General features: G+C 42.1%; 1 protein-coding gene across 8 annotated transcripts in view; it reads right to left on the bottom strand.

Annotated features, from left to right (window-relative positions):
* Window positions 1-12,168, bottom strand: part of SCN8A (sodium voltage-gated channel alpha subunit 8) — a 215,280-nt gene that overhangs the window by 101,736 nt on the left and 101,376 nt on the right. For all 8 annotated transcript variants that reach the window (XM_073020751.1, XM_073020752.1, XM_073020754.1 and 5 more), the window contains exons 7-10: window positions 6,665-6,886; window positions 4,635-4,698; window positions 2,938-3,079; window positions 193-399 (exon numbers count right to left, since the gene is read on the bottom strand). In XM_073020751.1, coding sequence (XP_072876852.1) covers window positions 193-399; window positions 2,938-3,079; window positions 4,635-4,698; window positions 6,665-6,886 — 635 coding nt within the window. The remainder of the gene's footprint in view (window positions 1-192; window positions 400-2,937; window positions 3,080-4,634; window positions 4,699-6,664; window positions 6,887-12,168) is intronic.

Genomic DNA, 12,168 nt, shown 5'->3' with positions numbered 1-12,168 from the left:
AACAATTTGGCCGTTAAGACAAACTGAATAATTGGATCAACCATCTGCAGTTGTTACTTGGGTTATTTTCATCAGACCAATGACCTCTATTTGAAAATATGCCTAGAAAAGATCAACTGCAGTGAAAATCAGATGGGGCCTTAGTCACCATGATCTGGCAGGAAGGTCTATTGCAAAGAATTAATCACCAACCTGTGCCTCTTCCTGTTGCTTCTTAAGTTGCTCCAACATTGCTTTAAATTCAGCCTCTTTTTGTTCTGCCTCTTCCAGTGTTGCCTGATTCTGTTCTTCATAAGCCATGGCCACCACAGCCAAGATCAAGTTCACCAGATAGAAAGAACCCACAAAGATGACCAAGACGAAGAAGATCATGTATGTTTTCCCAGCTGCTCGTAAGGTCTGCAAAGACAAAGGCCATTTTCTGAGTCACTTGTACCAAATGAACCAGGCTGAAAACAGCTAATGGGCCGAGTTCCTCTGCAAGGGCACTATTTGCATTTTGAACAGGACTGTGTTTCCTTGTGCAGTACTCCTTCCTATTGTGGGCACTCAGTATTCTCAATGGTTGAATGGTTTCATTTATCCTCAACTCACATTAAATGGCAGTAGTTATCTCCCAACCATTGTGAGAAAAAAATCCTCTCTCATTTTTCTAAATATTCCCTATATACTCCTTTCATAAAAAAAAAAGTTTGATTTTGGGCTAAGACAAGTATAAAGAAAAGAATACAAGACTGCAGCTTATTTATCTACTGGTCCTCAAATAGCATTAACAGACATATTGTGTCTCTGAAAACAGGTCCAAGTTGCAAGAAATCCCATTCTTTTTTTTTTTTTTGAGATGAAGTGTCACACTATCACCTGGGCTGGAGTGAAATGGCGCAATCTCGCCTCACTACAACCTCTGCCTCCTGGGTTCAAGCGATTCTCCTGCCTCAGCCTCCCGAGTAGCTGGGATTACAGGTACCCACCACCATGCCCAGCTAATTTTTTGTATTTTTAGTAGAGATGGGGTTTCACTATGTTGGCCAGGCTGGTCTTGAACTCCTGACCTCGTGATCCACCTGCCTCGGCCTCCCAAAGTGCTGGGATTACAGGTGTGAGCTACCGCACCCAGCCCCATCTTTTTTTTTTTTTTTTTTTTTTAGACGGAGTCTTGCTCTGTCACCCAGGCTGGAGTGCAGTGGCATGATCTCGGCTCACTGCAACCTCCACCTCCCAGGTTCAAGCAATTCTCCCATCTCAGCCTCCCGAGTAGCTGGGATTACAGGCATGTGCCACCATACCCGGCTAATTTTTGTATTTTTAGTAGAGGTGCGGTTTCACCATGTTTGCCAGGTTGGTCTCGAACTCCTGGCCTCAAGTGATCCACCCGCCTTGGCCTCCCAAAGTGCTGGGATTATAGGAATGAGCCACTGCGTCTGGCCAGGAAATCCCCATCTTGAGTGATGCCCTTCCTTATTCTTTTGCAATAGGATGAGTTTTAAAAGGATATGACAATATGACATAAAGGATAGTAGGGAAGAAAAAAAAGGCAGAAGGAAACTAGGTTTTAGATTATGTACATGCAACCCACTATTACAGAGTTTTCATCTTTATTCTGTTAACTGCAAAATGGGCCAGGTGCGGTGGCTTGCACCTGTAATCCCAGCATTTTGAGAGGCCAAGACAGGCAGATCACCTGAGGTCAAGAGTTCGAGACCAGCCTGGCCAACCAACATGGTGAAACCCTGTCTCTATTAAAAATACAAAAATTAGCTGGGCGTGGTGGCTCATGCCTATAATCCCAGCTACTCGGGAGGCTGAGTCAGGAGAATTGTTTGAAGCCACGAGGCAGAGGTTGCAGTGAGCTGAGATTGCACCACTGCACTCCAGCCTGGGCGACACAGCAAAACTCTGTATCAAAAAAAAAAAAAAGAAAAAGAAACAGCATGAATCACAAATATTTCATGAGAAACATTCAACCTGGGGGAACTCTAGGCTGTCCAACAGAAAGGTAAGAATTAACTCAGAGATTTGAAATAGAAACTTCCCTTAAAAGAGTTTTCTTCATGCCTGAGGGGACATGTTTTTCATTTTCAAAGTAACTGGTATAACCAAATGACAAACAGAAAACAATGGACTGTCATAAAATTTCTAAGCTGTAAGACCCTTAGCAATCACTTACACTAACTTCATTACAACCAGCAAAGTTAAATGACTTGTCCAGAGTCACCAGTGTAGCCCAACAGAACGTTACTGACCCTATTTTTATCTGTACAACCTGCTTGAACAAGTCCAAATGTGTTACAAATCTCAAAAATGTTGATATATTTATACTCCAAGGTCCTTATGGAAATTCCATCTATATAGTGCCTTGCACAAAGAGGTGTTTAATATTTCTTAAACAGAAGCCCTAACGGTGGCTCACGCCTGTAATCCCAGCACTTTGGGAGGCCACAGTGGCAGGATCACTTGAGGCCAGAAGTTGCAAGACCAGCCTGGGAAACAGAGTGAAACCCCAACTTTCCAAAAAGTAGAAATATTAGCCAGGTGTGGTGGTACATGCCTGTAGTACCTACCTCAAAAACAAAACAAAAGAAAACAAGCAAAAAAAAAAAAACAAACCCTAAGCCCAAATTTCCAAAAGGAGATATGCTGCAGAAGATAAACAGTAGGAAGTAGATAGAGATAGCAGATTCTCAGGTCAGACAAGAGGCCGTCAAGGTTGTAAGAATCTACAGCTATACATGACTGAGCATTCAAGAAACAGGGATGAGAACTGAGAGAATTCACTTAATATCAAAAACCAGCTGACTGTGGGAAACACAACAGTTAGATCTTGTATAATGTCTTTACTAAATGTCTCTCACACAGAATGTCTCCCACACAGAATGTCCCTAACCCTGTATATGCTCATGCAAACTCTATGGCCAAAGGAAAAGAGGTATTACTCACCAACTGATACAAGTTTTCCCAATAGTCCTGGGTCATAAGGCGAAATAATGCCAAGAAGGCCCAGCTAAAAGTGTCAAAGCTTGTGTAACCATAGTTGGGGTTCCTTCCTGCTTTCATACACTGGTATCCCTCTGGGCATTGCCTAAAGAAAGAAAGGGAAGTTCAGGACTTTTAACATAATTCCACCAGCCATGACCTTGGAGATAATAAATAACATAATTCTATTTAATCCACGACCTTGGAGATAATAAATAACTATTGATAGAGCCAGGACAACGAATTGGAAGAAAAAGAAGGAGGAAATAAGCAGCTAGCCAACTTCTGGGGACAGCCTAGGATCAGAATCACCTGGCATATTCTTTAAAAATGCAGATTCCTGTGTCCTTACCCAAATCTAGGAATTAAAAGTTCTGGATATGGGATCTATGAATCTGCATTTTTAAGAGGTATGCCAGGTGATTCTTATGCATGCCAAAGTGTGAGAAGTACTGTTCTAGATTCATATCAATGTGCAATTCAATTAAATTTAACTTCGCTACTATCCCAAATGACAAATGGCTAGAAGTTCCTTTTTTTTTTTTAGACAGAGTCTAGCGCTCTGTCGTCCAGGCTAGAGTGTCATGGCATGATCTCGGGTCACCGCAACCTCTGCCTCCTGGGTTCAAGCAATTCTCCTGCCTCAGCCTCCTGAGTAGCTGGAATTACAGGCGCCTGCCACCACGTCTGGCTAATTTTTGTATTTTTAGTAGAGAAAGGGTTTCACTGTGTTGGCCTGGCTGGTCTCGAACTCCTGACCTCTTGATCCGCCTGCACCGGCCTCCTAAAGTGCTGGGATTACAAGCGTGAGCCACCGCGCCCGGCCAGAAGTTCCTCTTAATCGTTTGTTTTCTTTACACTCAATGTGACAACCTAAGTCATAATGGGGATTTCAGTTACCTCAGTTACACCATTTCTCCTGCTTTTAGATTCACCTCATATTTATTTCAATGTAATCTCTAGTAGTCTACTTTAATATAGAAATTAAATGGATTTCTAGACATTGTAGTCATGTTAAAACACCAGTTCTTAGAGGACCAATATATTCTGAAAAATGACACTACCACCCTACATTTATAAAGCCCTCTGTTTACAAAGCACTTTCATGTGATGTAAGTGGATTCTTACAGTAACCCTGTGAGAAAGAGAGAGCATGGCTTATTAAATAAATCCATTTTATGGATGAAAAAACCAAGGCTCAGATAAGTTAAATGGCTTGCCAAAGGTCTTAGAGCAGGAATTATCAGGATCAGGACTCAAATGCTATGTTGCTACTCTTTTTCCTCCTCTATGCTGTCAAGTCAAGCATATTTTGGGTCATCCTTGGATCCATAACTATCACTAAGACGGTATCTTTACTCTCTATTGTAATATAGGATGAGAGGAATCCCCAAGAGGCAGGTAAGCTATCTGGTGTTATTGATTCTATCCTTGGATTCTTTCATTTTGCATTGAGACTACAAGCACAGTCACTTACTAGTGAAATGTCAACTTTAGGTGGACAAATGTGAAACAGAAAATCTATGCCAACCGATAGGTCAGATGCAATTGTAAGGTCTACTACTTGAGCACAGAGAAAAGTAAACATTTTGCCTATTTTGACCCAACTAATAATAGGTACATTTTTAAAGAAAGAGAATCAAACTAGGTGAGCTACTTACCCAGCATCAGAACTGTTCCCACAGAGTAAAGGTTCCAGCATGCCAGGAACTGTGTAGAAATTTGCTAGAAAAGTTTGAAGAGGCAGGAAATGAACAGGCAGATTTAAATGAATGAGAGAATAAGGTTACACTGTCCTTTTTTTTTTTTTTTTTTTTTTTTTTTGAGACTGAGTCTGGCTCTGTTGCCCAGGCTGGAGTGCAGGGGCGCGATCTCGGCTCACTGCAAGCTCCGCCTCCCGGGTTCATGCCATTCTCCTGCCTCAGTCTCCCGAGTAGCTGGGACTATTAGGCGCCCGCCACCAAGCCCGGCTGATTTTTTGTATTTTTAGTAGAGATGCGGTTTCACCGTGTTAGCCAGGATGGTCTCGATCTCCCGACCTCGTGATCCGCCCACCTCGACCTCCCAAAGTGCTGGGATTACAGGCGTGAGCCACCGCGCCCGGCCTACACTGTTCTTAACCAGCTCTAGCAAAAACAGTTATTGATTTTAGCTCATAAATCTTTTCCAGGCCGGGCGCGGTGGCTCAAGCCTGTAATCCCAGCACTTTGGGAGGACGAGACGGTCGGATCACGAGGTCAGGAGATCAAGACCATCCTGGCTAACACAGTGAAACCCCGTCTCTACTAAAAATACAAAAAACTAGCCGGGCGAGGTGGCGGGCGCCTGTAGTCCCAGCTACTCGGGAGGCTGAGGCAGGAGAATGGCGTAAACCCGGGAGGCAGAGCTTGCAGTGAGCTGAGATCCGGCCACTGCACTCCGGCCTGGGCGGCAGAGCCAGACTCTGTCTCAAAAAAAAAAAAAAAAAATCTTTTCCAACAGCTGTGGCCAGCTGATAAGAATTATTTCCCATTAATGATTTTCTTATATATATTTACAAATTAAAAGTGCTACCCCAAAGTTCTTGATGCAATATAGTTTTCACAGATACCCAACTTCCACTAATACTTCTAATCTATATGCCAGATTCTGGTACTTGAATCAAAGAGGCCTAAAAGTAAGTTTTCTGAGTCCTACACCCCTTTATACCACTCTATTCTTCCATCCTTACAACTCGTCTTTATCAAAGATATTTTAGAGCTCATTGGTCACTAGATACTAGGTCCTATTTTAAATTACAAGGTATGTTTTCCTTTCCAGCATATGTCCCTGAAATCTCCTTTGCAACATTTTCTTATGGATACTAAACTGACTTTATTTTCTCAGGAATGACTAATAGTGACATAGCTAACTTTTTTCATGAGTCTAAAGTATCACTACATCAAATTTTCCTTTGGTTCCTCAAATAAAATGATTAAAAACTCCTCAACTGCAATAGGATTGAATAGTGCCTTGGAGATCACCTGATTCCCTAGACTAGATCGACTGCGATAGTCTTAGTAGTATTAAGAAAAGTTGAGTTCCATAGATACATTCTGGACTAAATGTGTAAATACCCCAAGTAACTCAGCTAGGGAAAAAAATAACTTTTATCAAGCTTCTAAGCCTGAATTTCAAAGTAAAAGTTTAGGGGTACATGCGAAGACGGGAGAGAGGGCTGATGTTTGAGAGCTTCTGAATACAATCCTACCTCGAGGAAAGGAATAATTTCACAAGGCTAGTTCTAGTAGCATTGCCGTTCCTTTCCAGCTCCAACTACTTTCTTTTTTTTTTTGAGACGGAGCTTTGCTCTTGTTGCCAACCCAGGCTGGAGTACCATGGCGCAATCTTGGCTCACTGCAACTTCCACCTCCCAGGTTCAAGCAATTCTCCTGCCTCAGCCTCCAGAGTAGCTGGGATTACAGGCATGTACCACCATGCCTCGCTAACTTTGTATTTTTAGTAGAGAGAGGGTTTCTCCATGTTGGTCAGGCTGGTCTCAAACTCCCAATCTCAGGTGATCCGCCTGCCTCAGCCTCCTAAAGTGCTGGGATTACAGGTGTGAGCCACCGTGCCCGGCCTCCAACTACTTTTTTAAGCCCTGTGTAGCTTCTGACCACATGAACTAGGAACAGACTTTTCCTATTCCTCTTGCAGAGAAAAGGCCACCTACTTTTATTGTTGATATACTCTTCCCAATCAAAGCCTTTGGTGCCATTTTCAAGATAGCTCTCGTTGAAGTTTATGGGCCACACAACACACTTGTTTCGAAGGTTCCCCATGAACAGCTGCAGTCCGATCAAGGCAAACACACTCAGACAGAACACTGTCAGGATCATCACATCTGACAGTTTCTTCACAGACTGAATCAGGGCACCCACAATTGTCTTCAGGCCTGAGGAGACAGAATCCGCGGAATCAGAGGCACCTCAAAGCCCTCCCCACCTCCCCCAGCCTCCCTCTTAGCCACTGGCTGCTACTCCTCCCCACAGCACCACTCTTGAAATATGGCCACTTTATATTTATACCATGAGAATAATAATAGGTCAGCAAAATTATCAGTATTCCGAAGTATCGATTTTTAAGTGAATACATCTGAAAAAGCAAAAGAGAGGTCCTTCTACCAACATGTGGCTCCTTTCTTCCTGGGAACACTTTCCCATCTCTGACTACTTTTTAGTTCCCCATATAAGCCCAGCTCTTACTTGCCTTAGGGCCTTCATACCTGCTGCTCCCTCTGCCTGGAATGCTCCCTGCTATATTATCTTGTCCTCTGTGCCTAAATCCTACTCATCCTTCAAGGCCCAGTTTAAATGTCAATTCTTCCAGAAAGCCTTCTCTGACTTTGCAACTCTTCTCCTTCCCCATTGTTACTAGTGTTTCAGTAGCATCTTATAATTTCTTCTGTAGCATTTGTCATGGTTATAATTGATTTTTTTTTCATCTATCTTGTTCATAGCTGTATCTATAGTGCCTAGCCCACAGTAGGTATTTAGTAAATATGTGTCAAAGAAACAAATGGAAAAATCAGGAATTGAGGAGGCCTCCAGGTTAGAAACAAAACCACTAAGGGGAAGTTTAAAGCCAATAATAAGTGAGAAGGTACAATAGTATTTTCTCAAGGATTCTGCAAATGCCACGGTATTGAAAAGGTTATTATTAATCCAGTATTTATACTTTGTCTTTTTCCATTAAAAAATATACTTTTTCTGTATCACATAGATTCCCTGCTTTCTACAATGATCTTTTTTCTGTCCTAAATTAAAAATAAAAACATAAAAAAATTAATTTGAAGTTTAAATGTAAGACACTGGCTCAAATGTAGACTGAAGGTGTATTTCTTAATTGGACAGGGAGAGATCAGTGATAGGAGAGACAGAAAAATATGATTGTAGGTTCATGTTTTTTGGGTCCAAATGAGTCTTTATGTGCCCAGATATCAGGCTATCCATAGGATACAGTCAACAAAGCACTGAGCACTCTTGGTAGCCAATGCACCAGGATGAGCAAGAGGCAGGTGCTAAGCCTTGACACACAGGCCTCAGGAAGAATCCCATCCCTGCTCACTTCTGAAGGCAAGACCACTGAACTGAAATTCAAGGGAATCCTACTCCTGGCTTTGAAGGGTGTGGCTGGGTAGATAATCACTAATCTTAACTAAGTCATGCCACTTACTTGTCTAACCTACGCAATACGCCTTCTAACCTCTTAGAATCTCAGTTTTTTCATCTTTAAAGTAGGGAAAATTATAGTTGAGTATCATAGGGCTGCTGTGAGGATTAAGTGTGGTTCATACAAAACACTTGACAGAGCAGCTGGGCACAGTGGCTCACACCTATAATCCCAGCACTTTGGGAGGCCAAGGTAGGCGGATCACCTGAGGTCAGGAGTTCAAGACCAGCCTGGCCAACCTGGTGAAACCCCGTCTCTACTTTAAAAAAAAAAAAAAAATTAGCCGGGCATGGTGGCATACGCCTGTAATCCCAGTTACTGTGGGAGGCTAAGGCAGGAGAATCACTTGAACCCGGTGCGGGGGCGGAGGTTCCAGTGAGCCAAGATCGCGCCACTGCACTCCAGCCTGGTCAACACAGCGAGACTCCATCTCAAAAACAACAAAAAACTTGACAAAGCATTTAGTACGTAGCAAATGAGTCAAATGTTGACCATTATTGCCTGAACCTCAGTCTACTCATCTGTAAAAATGGATTTACAATACCAGCCTCATTGGGTTGTTGTTAGATTTAAATAGGTAATTTTTATAAAGTACCTAGTAAAGTGCCTGGCACATAGCTGGCACTCAATACTCGTTATCACTATTCTACTCCTCATGGGGACATGTCCCTCCTCAAAGGGACATGATTGGGAAAATGGCACTGCTCAGGGCTAACCTCATATAATGGTGATCTAATGGGTGGTACGGACATGATTCTTCTTTTGCTGTATTTTGCAAGTAATCACCTAGACTTTTCAAAGTCGAGCCCAATAGAATTTTCTGAGTCCAATAATAGAAATGAATGCTCTGCCTAGCACAGGACCTGTCACAAAGGCAGGCACTTAATAAATTTTTATTGGGAGAGTAAATGAATGAGAAAGTTCTCTCCTCTTACACAAATATCTTAAAAGCGATCTAAGAGGAATTAAAGAAAAAAGAGCCAAGAGGTAGACTGTAGAGATGAAGTACGCAGAGTCTTGTGCTTTATTAGAGTGAGCCTTCCATGGAGACTGTGGCCACAAAGGGATTACGAAGAGCTTGCTTGGGCTCCAGAAAACAAAGCATTTATAATCTGATTATTTTTCTCCTCACAGGGCTGTGCAGAAAGAATATCAGACAGGGAATCCGAAAGCGGGTATTCCTGGCCCTGGCTCAGTCACTACTTATGACCTATTGTGTTTCAAACAAATTTAAGGTTACTTCTCAGAAGCTCATTTTCTCATCTACAGAACATGGATAAACACCCCACTACAGAGCAGTGGGCAGTGGTGGAGAAGCTGAAGAATCTTCTCTAAAAGTCTTTCAAAATAAGGCAGAGATGTTTATTTGTTTGAGATTAAGTAACTGAAATTTCAAGCTATCTTTTAAACCTAAGGCCCTGGGAAATCACATCATAATTGCACAGCTAGGTAAGAAGGTACTGGTGGAAAAAAGTAGAAGGCAGCCATCAAGAAGTATGGAATTTATTTCCATTTAGTTGCTAAGGAACAGAGAAGTCCTCATTATATTTTGACTGGGTTGGAGCAGGTCTATATTGAGTCAATAATTCAATCCTAGGATTCTAAAATTATGCAAGTTTACTGTTTTCAAATTCAAAGACTGATTTGAAAAAGAATACCTGAATGGGTCACTAAAAATGGTTGTAGAGTTTCTTTTCCTGGACTTTTTAATGAAGCGTATACAGCCATCTCTCCAGACAATTCAGACAATCACCTTTCCAAACACTAGATGACTGTTAAAGGACTTTACCATTGCTATTTTACTGAATTGAGAAATGAGCTGTAAGCTGTCCTTTGTATTGGTAACAAGAGTATAATATCATAAAATAGCCAAACCAATGAGTTTGTAAGTACATCATTTGAAAAGCATACAATTTTAGCATTAGTAGAATCTGATTTTCCTGGGCTGGGAAGTCTTTGACAGTTCCAGGCCCATATAAGTGGAAATTCTAGGCCATGAGCTCCAACTATCCCTTGTTCCTTAAGAATGAGCTCTCAGCAGCCATGTCGGTACAAGGTCACCTTCTCTCAGTAGTTGCAGATGTCTGGATGGACATCTGACCTAAATCCAGTTCCTTTCCTACAGGAATTTGGAACAGGATAAGAGACAGTTGAGTAATCTTTTCATGTGGTGGGAATGGTAATAAATAAATGTGGAAGCTAAGTGGTAGCCATATTCTGTCATTATATTAAGATGTGACTGAGAAGTAAAGGAAGTTAGTATGCTGAGAGAGAGAAATGGACACATGGAGAGAAGAGAGATGTAGTCAAAGTACTTCCACATACCCATGGCTTTCTGGCTCTGCATTCTGGTTTCTACTGGCTTCCCAGAAGCACAAGTGCATTCCAGCCCTTGGGTTCCCTGAATTATTCCTGTGTCCTGCTACTTGCAACCAGAGATGACTCCAACTAATCTGATATGCCAAGCCTGCATGGAATTTACTTTCCTGGAGATGGACCTAAATCTCACAATCAGCTGGTTTAACATCTCTTCTCCATAAACCAGATGTTATTGCTGAAGAAATGTGTAAACATGAGTCAAGGAAGCTAAAAAGACACTTTTTCAAGCCTCAGCTTTGAAGTCTGGGGCTTAGATCATCTCATTGGTGAGTTAGCTTTCAAGATGTCTAAAGCAGAAGCTTAATTGGAAACGGTATTCAGCTGCTTATACACAGAGTGTCAGATAAACAAATCTTAATTATGCAAGGATAATCACTAAATAACACTACAGCCATCTAAAAAGTTTACTTTCCAAGATTCCCATCCAGATCACCACGAGAAAATGAGAAGGCAAAGGAAAAAGAAGAAGAAAGGTGAATGTGGCTTCATGTTTTCAGGTAAAGGAAGGCACATGATCACACAGCAGTATTAAATATAAACAGTCACTGAACTATACATTGGTCTCAGCCAAGACTCTTCTTCCTTCCATTAGGATAAATTGCAAATGACCACATTTGCAGACATCAAGGCCAATTTATGGAGATGATACCATCAATTCATTTCCTAAGCTCAAGCTCTATAGTCTTGCCAGCTGTGACTGCCTGAAAGCGCTCCCTCGTACCATCAACGCCTGTCAATAAAGGCAAAAAGCTGTTAGTAGAATTCCTGACCCAACACAAGCCGAAACGTAGAATGCCACCATTCTGGCTGTACACAGACACTGTCTTTTCATTCTATTGGCTCACAACATCACATGCCAGAACAAGCAAGATACTGACTGGAAACCGATTATCCACAACAGCAGAATGCTTCTTCAGAAGACTCCTACACAACAGAGTGTGCAACAGAAGCCACGTGGGGGCAAATTGGACAGTGAGAACTCTTGGAAAAGGCTAACATTAGCTTGCTTTGGTAAATGTGTCTGAGTAGAAACAGTTAATACATTTACTATAGGCCAAGAAAAGACAGCTGGATTCAATGTAGAGAATGGTCAGTGACAAGAGGGAAAGCTGGATAATTAAGGAATTTTGAGAAGCTGGTGAAGAATTCTACTCTATGTCCAAAGGTACCTCTGAACCTCCTGTCACCTTTCACAATGCCCAGGAATCCTCTGAACAAATGAACAATGCCTGCCTATGTGCTACATCCAGAAAAATCAGTCAAGCATATTGGGGTCAAAATCTTCCACCACTGGATGGCCAGATTATAAATAAAGTTAATTTGTTGGGCATGGTGGCTCACGCTTGTAATCTCAGCACTTTGGGAGGCCGAGGCAGGTGGATCATCTGAGGTCAGGAGTTCAAGACCAGCCTAGCCAATGTGGTGAAACCCCATATCTACTAAAAATACAAAAATTAGCTGGGCGTGGTGGCGCATGCTTGTAATCCTAGCTACTCAGGAGGCTGAAGCAGGAGAATCGCTTGAGCCCAGGAGGTGGGGGTTGTAGTGAGCTGAGATCTGGCTGTCGTACTCCAGGCTAGGCGACAACAGTGGAAACTCCGTCTCAAAAAATATATATGTATAAAT

The sequence above is a fragment of the Chlorocebus sabaeus genome, chromosome 11 (genome assembly GCF_047675955.1).
Source record: "Chlorocebus sabaeus isolate Y175 chromosome 11, mChlSab1.0.hap1, whole genome shotgun sequence".
Classification (NCBI taxonomy): Eukaryota; Metazoa; Chordata; class Mammalia; order Primates; family Cercopithecidae; genus Chlorocebus; species Chlorocebus sabaeus.
The sequence above is the reverse complement of the archived record's forward strand: the minus strand, read 5'-3'. Positions and strand labels throughout refer to the sequence as shown.